The sequence below is a fragment of the Hippopotamus amphibius genome, chromosome 3, assembly GCF_030028045.1.
Source record: "Hippopotamus amphibius kiboko isolate mHipAmp2 chromosome 3, mHipAmp2.hap2, whole genome shotgun sequence".
NCBI classification, from domain to species: Eukaryota; Metazoa; Chordata; class Mammalia; order Artiodactyla; family Hippopotamidae; genus Hippopotamus; species Hippopotamus amphibius.
Genome location: NC_080188.1, coordinates 16,228,672 through 16,247,761, shown reverse-complemented (window position 1 = coordinate 16,247,761; position 19,090 = coordinate 16,228,672). Strand labels below are relative to the sequence as shown.

The 19,090-nt window shown below is 37.1% G+C and overlaps 1 protein-coding gene across 7 annotated transcripts in view; it reads left to right on the top strand.

The window, feature by feature from the left end:
- The window catches only part of ARAP2 (ArfGAP with RhoGAP domain, ankyrin repeat and PH domain 2), a 185,097-nt gene that overhangs the window by 64,697 nt on the left and 101,310 nt on the right, over nucleotides 1-19,090 (top strand). For all 7 annotated transcript variants that reach the window (XR_009052505.1, XM_057725653.1, XM_057725654.1 and 4 more), the window contains 2 exons: nucleotides 4,903-5,081; nucleotides 16,281-16,396. Coding sequence is in view for 6 of the 7 variants with exons in the window: in XM_057725653.1 (XP_057581636.1) it covers nucleotides 4,903-5,081; nucleotides 16,281-16,396 (295 nt within the window). In the remaining variant the exon portion in view is untranslated. The remainder of the gene's footprint in view (nucleotides 1-4,902; nucleotides 5,082-16,280; nucleotides 16,397-19,090) is intronic.

Below are 19,090 nucleotides of genomic sequence, written 5' to 3'. Positions count from 1 at the left end.
TGTTCTCAGAAGCAATAGTGCTTAGCACAGTGTGAAGATCAAGATAGATGCTCAATAAACATATGTTATTGGAAAGAATAACAGTATCTTGGTGTGAAGAGCAGGCAAAAGCCAGCATAGTATCCGGCTTTACCTTTGCCCAAGGGGAAATCATTATTTGTTTTGGAATATTGTGACTTGCCAAAGCATATTCGCCATGTCCAGGTATGTACGCTTTGCAAAGCCAAATACCAGGGACACTTGTAATCTCTTTTACTGTGTTTGAATTGTCTGTATCACTGTTTATCTCCATTGGCGTGGGTAATTAAATATAAACTGAGTGTTACTATTCAGTCCTGTTCTTCTTCACGACTGTTTACTTCCTATTAATAAATGAAGCCCTCAGGAGCTAGAGAATTCTTCTAGGCTATAAAGGCACCGTTTGTTGAGATGCAGCCGTAATATACTTAAGTCCAACAGCTAATGCAATTGCCAGTTTCAAAGTATTTCCTGACAGATTGAGATATATGCTAATAGTAGTCTGGAAACCACAGTCACTTTGCCCCAGTTCATTAAAGTATGACCTACATTTCAAAGTCAGTGGTTCATGTGGATCAACATATACAAACAAACAGGAAACATTATATACCATTTACTTGGCAGGAATGTCTTGTGTGTACTTAATGATCGCAGGTAATCACCATGTGAAGTGGAAGGTCTGTTGCTGTTACTGAAAATATAATAAATTATTACTGGGCAGTCTGATTGTGTAGATGTAAGATGTAGAGTAGCTACTGTGTATTGACACAGGCTTAGTTACCTCAATAATTTCATGTCTTTTACTTTATAATGATGCTGGCGAAACTTGAGAAATATTTCGTCCTGATATATAGAAACACACACTGTTACTTGAGGATTATGTAATACCTGCGATAAAATATTGTTGAATGAGTTTTTTTTTTTTTTTGGGGGGGGTACACCAGGTTCAATCATCTGTTTTTATACACATATCCCCGTATTCCCTCCCTTCCTTGACTCCCCCCGCCTCGAGTCCCCCCCCACCCTCCCTGCCCCAGTCCTCTAAGGCATCTTCCATCCTCGAGTTGGACTCCCTTTGTTATACAACAACTTCCCACTGACTATTTTACAGTTGGTAGTATATATATGTCTGTGCTACTCTCTCGCTGCGTCTCCGTTTCCCCTTCACCCCCCGCCCCCTCCCATACCTCGAGTTCTCCAGTCCATTCTCTGTATCTGCATCCTTGTTCTTGTCACTGAGTTCATCAGTACCCTTTTTAGATTCCGTATATGTGAGTTAGCATACAATATTTGTCCTTCTCTTTCTGACTTACTTCACTCTGTATGACAGATTGTAGTTCTATCCACCTCATTACATATAGCTCCATCTCATCCCTTTTTATAGCTGAGTATATATATTCCATTGTATATATATGCCACATCTTCTGTATCCATTCATTTGTTGATGGGCATTTAGGTTGCGTCCATGTCCTGGCTATTGTAAAGAGTGCTGCAATAAACATTATGGTACAAGTTTCTTTTGGGATTATGGTTTTCTTTGGGTATATGCCCAGGAGTGGGATTACTGGATCATATGGTAGTTCTATTTGTAGTTTTTTAAGGAACCTCCAAATTGTTTTCCATAATGGCTGTACCAACTTACAGTCCCACCAACAGTGCAGGAGAGTTCCCTTTTCTCCACACCCTCTCCAACATTTGTGGTTTCCAGACTTTGTGATGATGGCCATTCTGATTGGTGTGAGGTGATACCTCATTGTGGCTTTGACTTGCATTTCTCTGATGATGAGTGATGTGGAGCATCTTTTCATGTGTTTGTTGGCCATCTGTATGTCTTCTTTGGAGAAATGTCTATTTAGGTCTTCTGCCCATTTGTGGATTGGGTTCTTTGCTTTTTTGGTATTAAGCTGCATGAGCTGCTTGTATATTCTGGAGGTTAATCCTTTGTCCGTTGTTTCACAGGCAACTATTATTTCCCATTCTGAGGGTTGTCTTCTTGTCTTGTTTATGGTTTCTTTTGCTGTGCAAAAGCTTTTAAGTTTCATGAGGTCCCATTCGTTTATTCTTGATTTTATTTCCTTGATTCTAGGAGGTGGGTCCAAAAGGATGTTGCTTTGATGGATGTCATAGAGTGTTCTGCCTATGTTTTCCTCTAGGAGTTTTATAGTGTCTGGCCTTACATGTAGGTCTTTAATCCATTTGGAGTTTATTTTTGTGTATGGTGTTAGGAAGTGTTCTAATTTCATTCTTTGACATGTTGCTGTCCAATTTTCCCAGCACCACTTATTGAAGAGGCTGTCTTTTTTCCATTGTATATTCGTGCCTCCTTTGTCAAAGATAAGGTGCCCATATGTGTTTGGGCTTACTTCTGAGTTCTCTATTCTATTCCATTGATCGTCCTTTCTATTTTTGTGCCAGTACCATACTGTCTTGATTACTATGGCCTTGTAGTATAGTTTGAAGTCAGGAAGCCTGATTCCACCAACTCCATTTTTCCTTCTCAAGATTGCTTTGTCTATTCGGGGTCTTTTGTGTTTCCATACAAATCGTAAGATTTCTTGCTCTAGTTCTGTGAAGAATGCCATTAGTAATTTGATCGGGATTGCATTGAATCTGTAAATTGCTTTGGGTAGTACAGACATTTTCACGATGTTGATTCTTCCTTGAATGAGTTTTTAATAAATACTTTGGCCTTGGTCATTAAAGACACAACGAATTAGTTTTAGTAGTTTTTGAGGTGAGGAAGAATGAAAATACTTTAAAAATTAAGACTTGTGTTATAAAATAACTCTAGATCCATATTGGAATGTAAGCAAGTCTAATTTGGAGATTATTTCAGTCCACAATGATATTACCTCTAAGCAGACCTGTCTTAGAAGGATCTGAGATACCAGACAGTTTCCCAGGCTTGGGTCCTGCTTACTCTTTCCTTCTCAAAAATTTTTTCATACCTGGAATTCAGTCTGTTTTGTTTGTTTTTTCTTTTTTACCTTGAGAATCACTTTTCCATTTGTTTTTTGCTGGCCTATTTTCTAGCCTCCTAGAATCAGTTACACCACAAGTGTATACCATTTCTTCTCCTTTTACGTTAAACATTTATCCACTGTCATGGGTCTTCTCTTGTATAGATTACCTTCATTCTGATAGCAATATCAGTGTGATATGCTATCAGTCTGCCTAGATGTTCATGCCAAGGTGCTGGAAACCTCAGGTGGTTCTGTTAATGGAACCTTCTACCTTCTTTGGTTGATTCATGATACAAAGCTACCTTTTATCCAGAGTAATCCATTTTTTTTTTTTTGGTGAACACCTGTCAGACATATTCAAACATATTCAAAACCACAGCTATTTTTTACTCTCCTTAATATCTTGACTCTTCACATGTTTCCCTTTTCAGTGTATACTTTGAGTCTCTATTGCCTTATTCCTGACCTCCAAGCTTCCAGTTTGGTCTGTCATCCTAATCATGTCCCTTTCTTGCTGAGACTTCTGAAATGGTTTTCTTTTGCCTCCGTAATAAAGACCAGATTCCTTACCTAGGCACCATAGGATCTCCAGGCATATTTCCCATGATTTCTTTGTGAGTTCAAAATTATGAACATACTCACTCGTAAATTAGTCCCTGCACAGACGTTTGTTGTTTCTGCCTTTGGTCTTGTGTTTCCTCTGCTTAGAGTGCTGTTTTGCTTGTCCTTTTCCCGAACTCCAGTTTTATCTTTTAAATTGCTCCTAATCCTCAAGACCTCGCACAAATATCCTTTTTTCTTTCTCACAGTGCTGAGGACAATTGTCTGAGAGTTAAAACATTTGATTCTCCTAATTTTAATACTAACTTGCTATATGACCTTCAGCAAATCACCTACCTCTATTGAATTGACTCATATATTATTTGATACCATTTGTATGACATTTATAGTATTCTGTGTTCCATTATGTGTTCATATCAGACTTGACTTATAGCTTCGATGGCTCTTTGGGGACTAGATCAAATTCCTATGCCTGTAACACAATGTGTTGTACATAGTTGAAGGTCACTTAGTTTTTGTGGAAAGAGTGAGAGAACTAAGTTTTAATTCAACAGATGAAGATGCTATTGTTAGTGAATGGAATGGGTGAGTGACTATCAAGGCAAGCACACTCTGAAGTAGATTCCAAGTGCCTGTTAGAAAGTAAGCGTCTCTGGATATTTTAGTAACTGCATTGCTGGGTACAATCTGTTACCTGTTCAGTAGCCATATTACTTTCTTATATTAAAAGAGACGATCCAGTCTCATGAATAATCTAACAGAATGCTACTTGGACGTTAACATGGATACACATCATCTGGAGATCTTCTGAAAATGAAGGTTCTGATTCATCAAGTCTGGAGGCGGGGGGCGTCTGGGATTTTGCATTTCTCTTCAGCTGCCAGGTGAAGCCAATGATACTGGTTACAAAACATATGAGTACAGTTGGCCCTCCGTATGCTTGGGTTCCACAACTGAGGACATTTTTGATTTCTGGGTGGTGAAACCCTCAGTTGATGAGCCTGGGGATGCAGAGGGCTGACTGACTGTAAGGGACTTCAGCATCTGCAGAGTTTGGTATCCGCAGGGAGTCCTGAGACCAATCCCCAGTGGACAGGGACTTCAGCATCTGCAGAGTTTGATATCAGCAGGGAGTCCTGGGACCAATCCCCTGTGGACACCACGTAATGACTAATATGTTATTTCTTTTCCCTAACAGGATAGGGCGTTTGGCCCTAACGACAATAGCATTTAGATTGTGGTTCTGGGAAAGAATCTGTAAATGATCTGTTCTAGAGAAAGTCCATCTCTTTTCACATTTCTATGTGTTTGTAACTTATTGAGCATGGATGTATGTGTTTTCTCCTGTCTTTATTTTCAGAGGAGAGAAATGACTGGATCAGCATACTATTAAATGCACTGAAGTTACAGGCCCTTTCCTCGCAGTGTCAAGCAGCTGTTGCACCTGAGAAGTGTGGATATCTCGAACTGAGAGGCTATAAAGCTAAAATTTTTACTGTGTTAAGTGGAAACAGCGTGTGGCTTTGCAAAAATGAACAGGTGAGCTATGTTACAGTGATTGCAAATTGTGGTTCCTTACATTACAACTGTGACAAACTACATTAACAACTGTGCTTTGTTTGCTAAACTCATTCGTGTTTTACTGATAGAATTTTGCTTTTGCCTTCTGTACTCCACTAAATATAACAAAGAAAGAGTTGCTCTGTTGAATTTTCTCAGTTCCACCAGCAGCAGGAAGGTAATCTACATCAAATTTGAGACTGGGCATCACCCTTTGAAGGAACTGAGGAAATAGAATCGTGAAAATTAATTTTTGAAAAGTATTCCTTAGCTGAAGTAACATTACAAAACTACATGAGAGAATAATTAAGAACCAGTTAACCATTACAGCTGTTGATGAATAGACCTCGTTCTGCACCTGTTATTTCTTTTCTTTTGTGACAGAAAATTATAGAGTAGGCACAGGTAACATATTTTCTTGAGTTTACAGGATTTGGAGTTTTTTTTGTTTGTTTTTGGAATAGATATGTTGCTTGCAGAGGAGATAATTTACTAGTGGCAAATGATTGATATACACACATACACACACACATGCATACGTACACATATCACATTTATAAATAAGATAGATTGTTGGGATATTAAATTTGGTTAACAAAGGATTCAGTAGAGAATTTAAATGTTTTGAGGAGACTGATGTTAGTTTTCACAAATTCTGTTAACTTCATTTGATTCTGTAGACTTCTTTTCCTCTAACATCTGGTTTTTAATGAGTATAAGAAAATCATTTTCTTACCCCTTTTTAGGAATGAGTGTTTAATCTTTCAGCCTAGAATGTATTAGATGCTTAGTCATTATTTGTGGAATTAAGCAGTGTGTTTTGCATATCTGATCTAAGATGCACTTATTTTGTGATAAATTATAATGTCTTTCCATAAGGTGAAATATGAATGCTGACTTTTTTCACAATAGAAAATAGGGATAGCAACTCAAAACAAACAGTAGTTTTAAAAAAATTAACTATAGATCTTTATCCAAGTCATCCTCTGAACTTAAGTGTGAGCTTATTCATTATATTTTTGGGGATAAGATTTCTTGGCCAATTAACCGTGGAAGGCATCACTGAGCACTGTTGGCATAATTAATAACTGGGATAGTTAGCATATTCCTCAAGAACAGTAGTGATGTACAGCTTAATAATGTGTGTGAATTGGATATAAACATTTTCAGTCTGTGAAGGGCTTAGGATGCTTAAAACTTTTTTTAAAATAATTGGAATAAAGGTTAAAAATGCAAAATTTGCATGGCTTCAGAATGGAAATGACTCTGCCAGATTAATTGAGGTATTCATTTTTTACCTGCACAGACCTGATGGACTTCCAATTACTAGTTTCATCATTTACATCAGTTAGATTGTGTGAGTTTGTTATCCTCTAAAAGTAGATGTTTTTAAAGTTTTAGTAATACTTTCTGCTTAGCATAACTATATGAAATTCTTGCTTTAATATTAACAATTGAGCACGAAAAGCCTAGTGACCACCATTTGTTGGGTGCCAGGTACTGTGTTAATTAATTTATAAACATTCCCTTTTAATCTTCCGCACAAATGTAGGAGGAAGATATTCCCATCCATCTTTTAGAGGTGAGGAGAATGAGTAACTTGTTTAGGGATTACAGTTCATCCTGCAGATTTTAATTTAAAACAAGAACTTTATAACTCTAAGCCTAGCTTCTTAGCCACTGTATCAGAGTGTCTTTTTAAAGTATATGTTGAAAGGAAAGTATCTGGCTTGTGACCTTTTAGAAATACCCTAAGGATTCTTTCCTTGAATAACTTAGTTGCCTAGGAGGTTCAGAGTGTGCTTTCAATAAACATTGTATACCATGTCGGACAGTCTAAAAGTGTTGTGTTTACTGAGGAGGGCAAAGTCTTATCTTCCAGAAGGAAAAGTCAGATAAGACCAGCATTTATGGTGGATGGTGAGCTCAGTACTTTATTAGACTTGTGCAGAAGTTACAGAGAAGGGGAAAAAAAAAGGGCATCTAATGAAGTCTGGGAATTAGAAACACTGCAACATACAATTAATGAAGATTATCTCCTTAAAAATTAAAGCATTCATGGTGGACCCCTCTTGATCTTTTGAGAAGTAAACCTATTTTTGATGAATGTGTATTTCAAGTCTTTTTCAATGCGTTAACATGCCTGTATGTGCATCCTTAAAAAGTGCATGCTATTGTTTGTATATGTGGTCTTAAAAAAATTGCATTGTATTATATAGCGCCAGGTCTTAAGGCACTATGTCAAGTCTTAAGAAATTAGTTGGCTCAAGACTGGATGGATAAATTAAGGAAGTCCCTTCGTGCTTAGGCCCTGACATACCATTACATTTTCGTCTATGTTTACATAGACGTGTTATGTCTTTCTCTCCAAAGGAAAGTTGCTCATGGGTTTTCTTATGTGGTTGAGCAGATTGTGTAGAGATCTTGGGTGATAGGCTAAATAAGGAGTCCTCCTGAATGCAGAGGGCTTTAAGCTAGTGTTTTAGGAAAAGCACTAAAAGATAGTAAAATAGTTATATGTAACTTCTAAAAGTTTTATACATACAATACAGTAAGTAATATTGTGGGTTTTCTTAAATGATAGAGAAAAACTAATTGTAAAAATGTAAGAGGTATTAGATTTGAACCTCTGTATCTGAATTTGTATTGGATCTAACTTAAGCCCATGAATCAAAGCTTAGTTTTTAAAAAATTAGTGATTTTTCTTGCCTACATAACTTATAGTTTGAATAGAATAAAAAATAAAGCTGACCTGTACCCCCTACGTATGAACTGTTTTCATTCATCCTGCCTCTAGTTATACATAGTTTTACTAATTTACTTGGGAAGTCTCTCCAGAGGGAGGCAGCAAACAGTGGATAGAGGTGGAAGGGTAGCTGCTGCAGCATATGTTGAAGAGTTATTAACATGGAAGGTTGGAAGCTTATTTAGAGCAAAGAAGATTGGGCCAGGCGGTAGCCGCTCTGCGTTTTCGTTCTTGCTCTGGTACTGACGGGCTCAGATGATTAAGCTAATCTCTTCCGGTTTGAATGGCATCATGTGAAGAAGAGAGTTGGATTACTGTCTCTAAGGCCGTTATTTAAGTTGCATGTTGAAATTGCAGATATCTGGGCTCATTCCAGATCCATTGACTTAGAATTTCTGGGCATTGGGGTTGGAATCTACATTCCTATAAAGCATCCAAGTTGACTCAGTGACTGCTGACGCAAAAACCACATACTGCTCTATGGGTTTTTCTTCTTTAAAATTGATGAGCATCCAGCTAAAGAGACAGGATATTTGTGGAGATGGAGAACGGGTAAAGATCTGCTTTGACAGCACTCAGTGATGCTTCAGTTCATCATCCCTCACCTTAGGATTGCCGTTCCTCTTTTTGAGGTTAACTTTCATTTAGAAGTGTGTCTTTTTCCTGATTGAACACTTTGAAATGTGCAAACATGTGAGTGGAAAGTTAAGAAAATCATTATTAGTGGTAACACTTTTGTAAATTTTGAAGAACTTTTACTAATAAATTGTGTATGGTTCTAAACTATAGCTACTGTTTTGTTTTTTTCTACAATCTCAATTTTTATGTGAAATTTTAATTTTTCAGCTTATAAATTATATGATAACTGTTTAATTCCTTTTTCTGTGTACAAACTTTTGTTACCAGAGTATGATCTATTGGAAGAATTAAAACTCCACTTGCAAAGTCAGCATAAAGGAAAGTGTTTGGAAAACAGTTTGTAACTGTTATTTCCCATAAGTTCCTTTAACTCTCTGTGTATGTCTGGAAATTTACTCTAATTTTGTGCACTATTGTTCATCTTTTCAAGTGCTTTTCCTCTACTTCCAATAGGTGTCCTTAGGATTCCATGTCAGGCATCCGTATAGATATATTTGCAGTAATTCTTTCATTTTTTTTTCTGGATCTCTTTCTTCTACTGAATGAAGAACTTATATTTTCTAAAATAGCTATTAGTATAATACAACTATCACAACTGTGGTCTTATTTTTGAAATTCTTTATTTTGATGGACCTAGAGTCTGTCATACAGAGTGAAGTAAATCAGAAAGAGAAAAACAAATACTGTATGCTAACGCATATATATGGAATCTAGAAAAATGGTACTGATGAACCTAGTGGCAGGGCAGGAACAGAGATGCAGATGTAGAGAGCGGCCTTGAGGACACAGGGTGGTGGGGGAGGTGAAGGGGAAGCTGGGATGTAGTGAGACTGTAGCACTGACATATACGCACTACCAAATGTAAAATAGGTGGCTAGTGGGAAGCTGCTACAGAGCACAGGGAGATCAGCTTGATGCTTTGTGAAGACCTAAAGGGGTGGGATGGGAGTGGTGGGGGATAGGGAGGGTGGGAGGGAGGCTCAAGAGGGAGGGGATATGGGGATATATGTATGCATATAGCTGATTCATTTTGTTGTACAGCAGAACCTAACACAATACTGTAAAGCAGTTAAACTCCAATAAAGATGAAAAAAAGAGAAAAAAAAAGAAGTCGCATGATAATAGCAAGGAAGATGCCAATCTGAGATGCTGTTCTCATTAACAGTTCATTGCCAGGTCTCAACTCTATGCAATTAACATGGACTTTTCATTTTCTCAGTTGCTCAGTTCAGAGATTCACTTTTTTATCTCTTTCTTTCCCTTTCATTTATTAGCAGATTATTGAAACTAACTTGGAGCAGCTTCTGAATATGAGAAATGCCTTAGGGAATGTTAGGGTTTTTGTTTTTTCCAGATAGTCTATTAGAGGGAGAAAAGAACTATGAAGAGACATATAAAAACATTTGTTTAGAGAGGAAGATGTCAAAATAGAAATAGATACTAAAATTCTTTATCTAATTACTCAGTTGCAAAACACTGTGGTGATATTATATACATTAAATGTTATCCTTTTAAATGCTTACACCATCTCACAACTCACCCCCGCACGTGTTTAATTTTTGCACATTTTCTTCTATTCCTTGTTTCTGCTTATGTTTATATGCCTGCAGTATATTATAATTATGATAGTTTTTTCACATTGTTACTTCAACTTTGTATAAAATGAGTTGTGTGATAGAGTTTGTATAGTTCACTGTGTTTCTGTATTTATTCATCCATTTTACAAAAGTTTACTGGGCACCTCTTCATTCCTGGGTGCTGCTCTAGGCACTAGGGGCTCACTGATAACCCACAGGTCCCAGTGCTTTAGAATCTTACCTTCTGATGGGGGTAACATCATGATAAATAAATGAGATTTCTGAGAGCCTTCTGTTTGTAGCCTTTGCTTTCTTTTTGGTTAGCATTTTGGGCAAGAATTCCTATCACCCTTTTCTAAAGAATTGTTTTTATTTAAAATGCTATTAGGTACATGAATAGGTTCCAGCTTTATTTTAACTTTAAAAGTGTTATAATTTTTATATTCCCAAATTAAGGCTGTGACAATTTCCTTTATTCTATACTGTGCCCTTAGGAGTTCCAGGCAAGTAGCTGATATGCAGTAAACATTTGTAGAATGAAATTGTTGAATAAATAATCATTTACAGCTGTTTTCATGACTAGAGAGTTTATATTTGAAAAAAAATTTTCTTTTAATATTATTTTCTTCTTTATGAATTCTCTTCATTTTTCCTATTTATTGGAATTATATTGTCATTTCTGACAATGTCTTTAAGCTCTTCATATTGTATAGATACTTATCTTCCTGTCATATTTTGTGTAACTGTTTTCCTAAGCTGTTGCTTATTTTTCACTTTTCAGTTAATTTTTGTTGCATGGAAATTTTGTTTATAGGAATAAATTTGTGGGGTTTTTTTTAGTTCACAGCTTATAGGCTTTCTATATTCTGAAAAATAATTGTTTTATACATTTGCTTATCTTGAAATGATGTGGGTATATTGTATATGCTACTATTTTTAAAATTTTAGATAGGTAATGAAATATGAACATAATGCTGAGGTATTTATATATATATATATATATATGTAGTGTTATATATATGGTATTGCTACTTGAACAGAATTTCTGCAAATAGATATGAGGCGAATTTGAGATAATTGGCTTTGGTTTCCATTTGTTATGTTGTCCTGACAGCCAGTTGCCCATCTTTTCCTGATGCATTTTTGAATATCAGGTTAATATTAGGAATTCATTACAGCCAGATGTCTTGCTTGGTGGGTTTATGTATCCATTTAATGATAATTGTGGCATTGAGGTTTTAACTGCATTCACTTGATTCAACATTCTCAAATCGTGGTATAACAAGAGACTCATTCCCCCAACATAATGTTCCCTGGTGTCTGGCATGGGATTGAAACTCTAATAGAATTTGAATAGACCTCATAGGGCTCTGGCTTGTGTGGTGCAGAAAGAAGCAGCAGGATGGAGGTGGTGGCCTCAAATTCTCTGGGTTCTATATCTGGCCAAACTGTGCATCTGGTGTTTCCCCGGAAATCTGGTGCCAATATCATACAATGCCACATCTGTTTTCCACAAATGTCTAAGCACCGCGTTCTTAAATTCCTGGCATGGAAACCTGGCATCCGGTGTTTCCAAAAATAGGTTTGAGATTTCAGCAAATTTGGGGTTAACAAACCCTTCTTTAATTTTTCTGTTCAGGAATCAAACTGTTGTTTCGCTCTTTCACTTTGTAGTTTTAAAAGGTAGTTTGAGCCACGCTCTGTTGCTACACATTTGTACAAATGACCCATTTCAGTGTCTTGGTAAATATTTGCCATTACTTCTAATCTGAATGTTGAATATGGAAATCATTGGTGTGAGTACTTTCAGTCATTGTAAATAAAATGGATATATTCTCATTGAAGACAAATTCTATGTTTAGAACCCTCAAATGAGGGGACTGTCTGGATGTATTAGACCCTCAACTTGTATTTCTTTATTCAATTTTTATAGCAATGCTATATAAGGTAGATAGCACTGTCTTTACATAAGTGAGGAAATTGAGGTCTAGATGAAGGAACTTGCCAGTAAGCACACAGCCAGTAAAAGGATCAGCCAAGATTCCGCCCTAGTTCTGACTCCTGGTGCCCACACCATCATTGTCACCTTTGCAGGATCACACCTGCTCTGCCAAGTGTGGCCATTTATGCTTTTTGAGATCCTATGTTGTAGGACAGAAAATTAACTGTAAAATATAGTATACTTTAGAATCTTTATGCTTTCTGTAACAATATATTTCTACCTACCGAATTTCTATGCTGTTGCTTTTTTCAGTGCAGTTTATAGGGTTTTAAAGGTTGAAGTTTGATGTTCCTGACATGTGATTAGTGCTCACAGATTGTAGTTAATGGGTAACTTAGTTTTAATTTTCTTGAAAGTTTACCATTCACATTCCATCCCATTTTACAAAATTTATTTACGCCCGCTAGTTATTTTTAAGCATGCATTTTCTTGTAATTAACTTTTTAATAGGTAACATGTTTTGTTGGCTTCAAATTGAAGAGGTATAAAATAACAATAATAATAACAATAGCTAACTGGGACTAGATAGCACTTGTTGCAGCAGAAATTCTTCTAAGCATTTTTTATGTGCTAATTTAATCCTCACGCACTGATGCAATAGGTACTACTGTTAGTCCCGTTTTGCAAACAAGCGAGCTGGAGCAAGAGAGGTACACCTGATCAAGTTGTCTGGATTTTGCTGTTTGTCAAGTGTCGCCTCCTTTGGAAAAATCATGACACAACTCTCTCTTTTTTGGGTTGGGTTCAGTGCTTACCCTACAGCCATGGATTGTTTTGTATTGCACTTATTAGAGTTCTCTCTAATTCCCTCCTTAGACTATAAGCTTCCCCAAGGTGAGTACCCTGTCCTATGTTTTTGTGCAGACTTGGCGTAATTTCTGGCAGTCGCTGGGTACTCACTAAACATGGTTTTGCCAGGACAAATTTTCTCATTTTAAAAGTGGTTGTATCTGCTCTGCCTTCTTCACAGAGTTGTTAAGAAAATCAATTAAGAGTTCTTAGCTGTTTGTAAGCTTCAGAGCACTGCATAAACAGATACTAAATCGGTTATGAGAGCGTATATGCTTAATGAAGACCAATGCTTTTAAAGCCTTTGGACATTAGCAGGAGGGTTGGCATCCAGGACAAATAGGTTCTTGACAATGCACTGTGTCACTGTGTTCTGACCAGCCTATTTTTAACCAGTAGTTTTAATAATTTCAAATAATCTGATTACATGCTTTTTTTTTTAAATCTCTGCAGGAGGCAGAGAGAAATGTTTATATCCTGATATTTAAGTGCTGTAGACTCATACTGTCTAGATTCTACAACTGGTTCTACTGTCTAATTCAATGTATCTCAATATTTGCTACATTTGAGAATCATAGGGTGGTGGTTTTGTTTTTGGTTTTTTTTAACTGAAAATCCTTAGGCTCTGCCGTCTGATTCATGGGATCAGAATCTCAGGGTGGGGGGGAGAGAATCGGCATAGGTAATTTTGATGAGCATAAAGGAACGGGATATATTCTAGACATGTTCTAAAGACTGTGTGAAAAGATAGCTTAATGTCACCACAAATATTTTTAATAAGAAATGCAGTTGTTTCATATTTAATAGCTCTCAAGAGCACTGACATTTATTTTGTTACTCTACTGTACATTTTACAGTCCATTTGTGCCGGTGAGTTCAGTGGATACTCTAATTACTCAAAACCATATGGCCGTGGCAAGCAGCTAATAAATGGGTTACAGGCTCTTTCCAGACTGAAAAATCATCTTTGCCTTGCTTGGGAGAAATCTGAGGCCTTGAGTCGACCCTCATTTTATTTTTTAACAGATATTGCAGCTTTTTATGTAGATATTCACGACTTGCTTGTAGGAATGAGGCACCATCGCTTTAGGCTGGAGCCTTGGTGAGGCTCATCAGTCTCCATCCAAGGCTGTCAGTCTTACCATCTGCTACTCTGGTGGTCTGAGTCTGTATCTCCACCCTTAGTAACACACAGTACCTGCAGGCCAGGCCCCCATCAGAGAATAATAAGCGGGAGTAGTCTGATAGCCAGCTCTTGTCGAAAGCTGCATCGTGGAGAATTGTTTGAAGGAGATTCAGCCTGTTTTATTCTAGAGGTACCCATGTATCAAGCTGGGCCATCAGGAAGCTATATCTGAAGTATCTTACCTTGCTCCCCCTACTTTATTTTCTCATTTATAAAAGAGTTTAAGTTTCTAATCATGTGCATTAGGAGTTTCTCCAACAGTTACATTATCCAGCAGGAGCATTGGTATGGATAATTGAGAATTTGTTTCTTTAATTTAACAATTATAGGTTTACCGCTATACCAGTATGCTAAAACCTATTGAAATGGGGCAGATTGGAAAAGTTTGATTCCCCTCCTCCATATAGATCATATTAAGTACTGTTTTTTGTTAAGTTGGCTTACCATACAAAGTGAAAGTATATCACCTTCTAAGTATTTCACAACACCTAGCATGTCTCTGCGTCTTTTATATTACTGCCTCAACTTCTGGCATGTTTCTCCCAACAAAATGAACCATTGTTCTTTCATCAGGAAAGATCATATTCAGTCTACAAATGGGTCATTTCTTCATTTGAACTAAAAACATATATTTCAAAAAATATGAAGTGAAACTTTTCTGCAGTTTGTGAATGGAGACCCTTTACGACTGGGGGAAATTTATTATAATGTTGTTTTATTCCACTTATTTTATCAGCCAGGAATGCATTAGTATCAAGTGACAAAAACCTGAAGGATAGTTTAAATAGGGATTTGTTTGTTTTAACAGATCTGTTGCTAATGCCATCAAGAAACAAGATTCTTCCTTTTTTTTTTTTCCCCTCACTCTGGCATCCTTACAGTACAAGAATTTGTCCTCAGGCTTTTCATCTCAAGGATGCTTACATTCTAAAATGGCTTTGTGCTTCTAAATGTTGTTTCCCAAGAAGATGGAAAGGCAAGGGGTGAAATCACATCTTTTCTTCCAAGATTTGTCTCTCTACCCTCTTCCCCCTGCCCCCAAGGCCAGGAATTATTTATATTTTATTGACCAAAACCATGACATATGGCCCCTCCTAGCTGCAAGGGAAGTAGGAAAATAGTACTTTTACTTTCGGCTTGTACAACAGGCGAGACAGAGAAGAAGGCCTGTGAATTGTTTCTTTCATGGCCTCTGCTGGACGTGTCTTTCCTGAAAGTGGACCAATATTTTTTGCAGTTTTCTTTAGTATGGCTACTTTTTCCTAGTCATAATTTAATTTAGGAATTCAGATTACATTTAATCTAAACCTGTTCACGTAGATAATTCATTTTTTGAGGTACAAATTAATTATATTTTTAAGGTGTGAGATGGCTTAATAAATCAAATTCCAGAACCCTTATGACTAGATTATATATTGCAAACTCAATGCTTTTAGATGGCAGACTTTGTAGCCTTTTGAACAACTTATAATTTTGGTAGATGAAACTGAACATGGTGGCTGTAGGTGTTGAACCAATGGCAGTTTTCATACGAAAATAGCATTAGAGGAGCTTTTTAAGAATCTAATTGAAGAAAGAACAAAGTGATGAAGTATTGGAAATGAGATAAAATTGTAAAATCAGTAATGCTTTTGTTTGAGAGCAAATGAGGAAAGTCATGTGGCAGAGCAGGGGTAACAACATACAGCAGAAGGAAGAGCAAGCAGTCAGAAGGCTTGGGTTTCAGTTCCTTTCTACCTGGTACAGCCAGCTGCATTTCCCACGTCACTTTCCCTCTTTGAGCCTTGGTTTTCCCTTCTTTTTATCTAAATAGTAATTATACCAACCTCACCGTGTCATTTGGCTCCCCCACCTAGGAAAATGCCTGGGCACAAGATAAGGGTTAGTTCACTGTTAGTTCCTTTTACTAAATGGCTGAAGGTGAAAAGGTGCCTAACTCTTAAAAGCAGAACATGTGTAGTTCAAGATCTACGTCCTAGTCCACTTATGTTTCATGTGAAAAAACCCTTGCTTTATTAATAGCCTGTCAAGCTTCAGATGCTGTCCTGTTATCATGTATTGAAAGTGACTACCTAAAATAAGAAAACCACTCTCAACCCATTTTTAATGAATTGTTTAATTCCGTATTTCTATGTTGTAGTAAAACTTAGTGAGATTTATTAAATTTTAGAGAATGTAATTGTACCTCCAAAATCCATATTTTTGTTTCTTTATAATTTTTTGTTTTTCTCCAAACTAGGATTTTAAGAGTGGCCTTGGTATTACCATAATTCCTATGAATGTAGCAAACGTAAAGCAAGTGGACCGAACTGGGAAACAGTCTTTTGAAATAATCACTCCCTATAGGAGTTTTAGGTAAGTTATATTTAAACATTTTTTTGTTTGTACTACTGCAGGAAAGCTGGAGTGATCCACTTTTACATTACATTCTTACTTTTTCATATTGTGTAATTTATTAGCCAGTATATAAAAATGTGCCAGTAAGCACATGAAAAGGTATTCCATATCACTCATTATTAGAGAAATGCAGATCAAAAGTACAATGAGGTATCACCTCACATCAGTCACAATGGTCCTCATTAAATAGTCTACAAATGATAAATGCTGGAGAAGGTGTGGAGAAAAGGGAATCCTCCTACTCTATTGGTGGGAATGTAAATTGATGCAGCTACTATGGAAAACAGTATGGAGGTTCCTTAAAAAACTAAAAATAGAGTTACCATATGATCCTACAATCTTACCCCTGGGCATATATCTGGAGAAAACTCTAATTCGAAAAGGTACATGCACCCCAGTGTTTACTGCAGCGCTATTTACAATAGCCAAGACATGGAAGCAACCTAAATGCCCATCAGCAAGTGAATGGATAAAGAAGATGTGGTACATATCTACAATGGAATATTACTCAGCTGTAAACAGCAATGAAACTGGGGCATTTGTAGAGACATGGATGGACCTAGAGATTATCATACTAAGTGAAGTAAGATAGAGAAAGACAAATACCATATGATATGTCTTACATGTGGAATCTTAAAAGAATGATACAAATGAACTTATTTACAAAACGGAAGTAGACTCACAGACAGAAAACAGGCTTATGGTCACTATACCAGAGGGGATAGTGGAGGAGGTAAATTAGGAGTATGGGATTAACATATACACACTACTATATGTAATATGAATAAACAACAAGCACCTACTGTATAGCACAGGGAACTATATTCAATATTTTGTAATAATCTATAATAGAAAAGAATATGAAAAGATACATAAAAATATATATAAAACTGAATCACTTTGCTGTGCACTTGAAACAAACAAACAAAAAAGGTTTTTACCTTTTCATATCATGTAATTTATTTGCCAGTGTATAAAAACACCTTGCAAAAGTGACTTGAATAATCATAGAACCTGTAGAGAAACCAATATCATGAGATTTGTGTAGTTTCTTTTCGTAATACCTCTTTTTCTTAGAAGGCTTGGTGACTTTTGATCCACAAATATATGAAAAATTATTTATAAGGGGTAAAATAAAAGGTGTTATTGCATTGTCTGTAAGCTGTATTGTTATTTTACCCTCTATTAGCCTAATCAAATACAGTCTCTCCTTTAAGATCAGTCCCTAATTACAGTTGCTGCATGATTTCCTAAAAGGAACTCCAGCTTAAAATATTGATGAATTTAATGGGTCTCATAGCAGTTATGATCAAATATCTTAGCATTTTGATATATATCTTGTATCATGGCACTCTGGTAATTGCTTTATTACGACAATGAAACAGAAAACGTACTGTATGTTCTTAATATGTGTTAATAATCTGTGATGACGCCGTAGCTTTAGTACACAAAAGAGGCATAAGCCAGTATCTTTTCAGTTCAACCACGTTAATTTGTTTGTCACAAATAATCAACATACCAAAGGTAGTATGCAGGTCACAGGCATTGTCAGAGGGCTTCGAAGGACTAACAATTACTTAGTTTCAAAAATACTACCAAATCTAGTGCTCATTTTATCTGTTAAAAAATGTCTACTGGCTCAGATTTTAAGAATAACAAACTTTCTTTTCACAATTGGAGATTCAAGCTTCAACTGAAAATGTAGCCAATTGTCTGAGCTGTTTTTACTTAAAGTGCTTCGTGTTATGCCAAACACGTGTGGTTTTTTCCTCACACCAACCAGTTCTCCAACTCTCCAGACACCAACCGGGTGCCCCGCAATTTGGTGTTATTCAGCCATCACCTACCCAGAGGGAGCATCCGACCTCACAGGGTTCAAGGCTCAGCCCCACAAGACTGTCCTCACTGCAGACGCCAGTCACAGGCATTGGGTCCTCAGGTTACCCACACTTCTGCCCAGCTTAGCTGCAAATTGGGGTGCTCATTACCCCTTTTCCCCTGGGTTTGATCCCTCGCTGGAAGGTCTCAGAGAACTCAGGAGAACAGTTTAATTAGTATCACACGTTTATTATGAAAAGTGCCACTCGGGAATGGCCACATGGGAGCGGTACAGAGGGCAGAGTGGTACAGAGCTTCCAAGCTCTCTCTGGGTGCACCACCCTCCCATCGCCTCAGTGTGTTCATCACCCTGAAAGCGCTTCGAACGCTGTTGTCCAGGGGATTTTATGGAGGTTTCATTTCATAGGCAAGATTGATGAAAGCCTGAGCCATTGATGATTAACTTGATCACCAGCCTCCCTCCCCTTCCCAGAGGTCAAGGGGTAGGACTGGTTGAACGTTCCAGTCTCTAGTCACATCTTGGTCTTCTGCTGACCGGCTCCCATCCTGAAGCTGTCTAGCCCCCAGCCACAAGCTATCTCATTAGCATATGAGACTTTTTATCACTCAGGGTATTCCAAGTGTTTGGGGAACTGTATACCAGGAACCAGGGACAAAGACCAAATATTTATTTTCCATTGTACCATATGGGCTCTGACCCATCTCTATGGAGAGGCAGAAACCACTAAGGAATTTATAAATATTATAGCGATGATGAAACCATGAAGTGATTCAAAAAATATAATCCATGTAGGCCACTCAGTTTCTTTATAG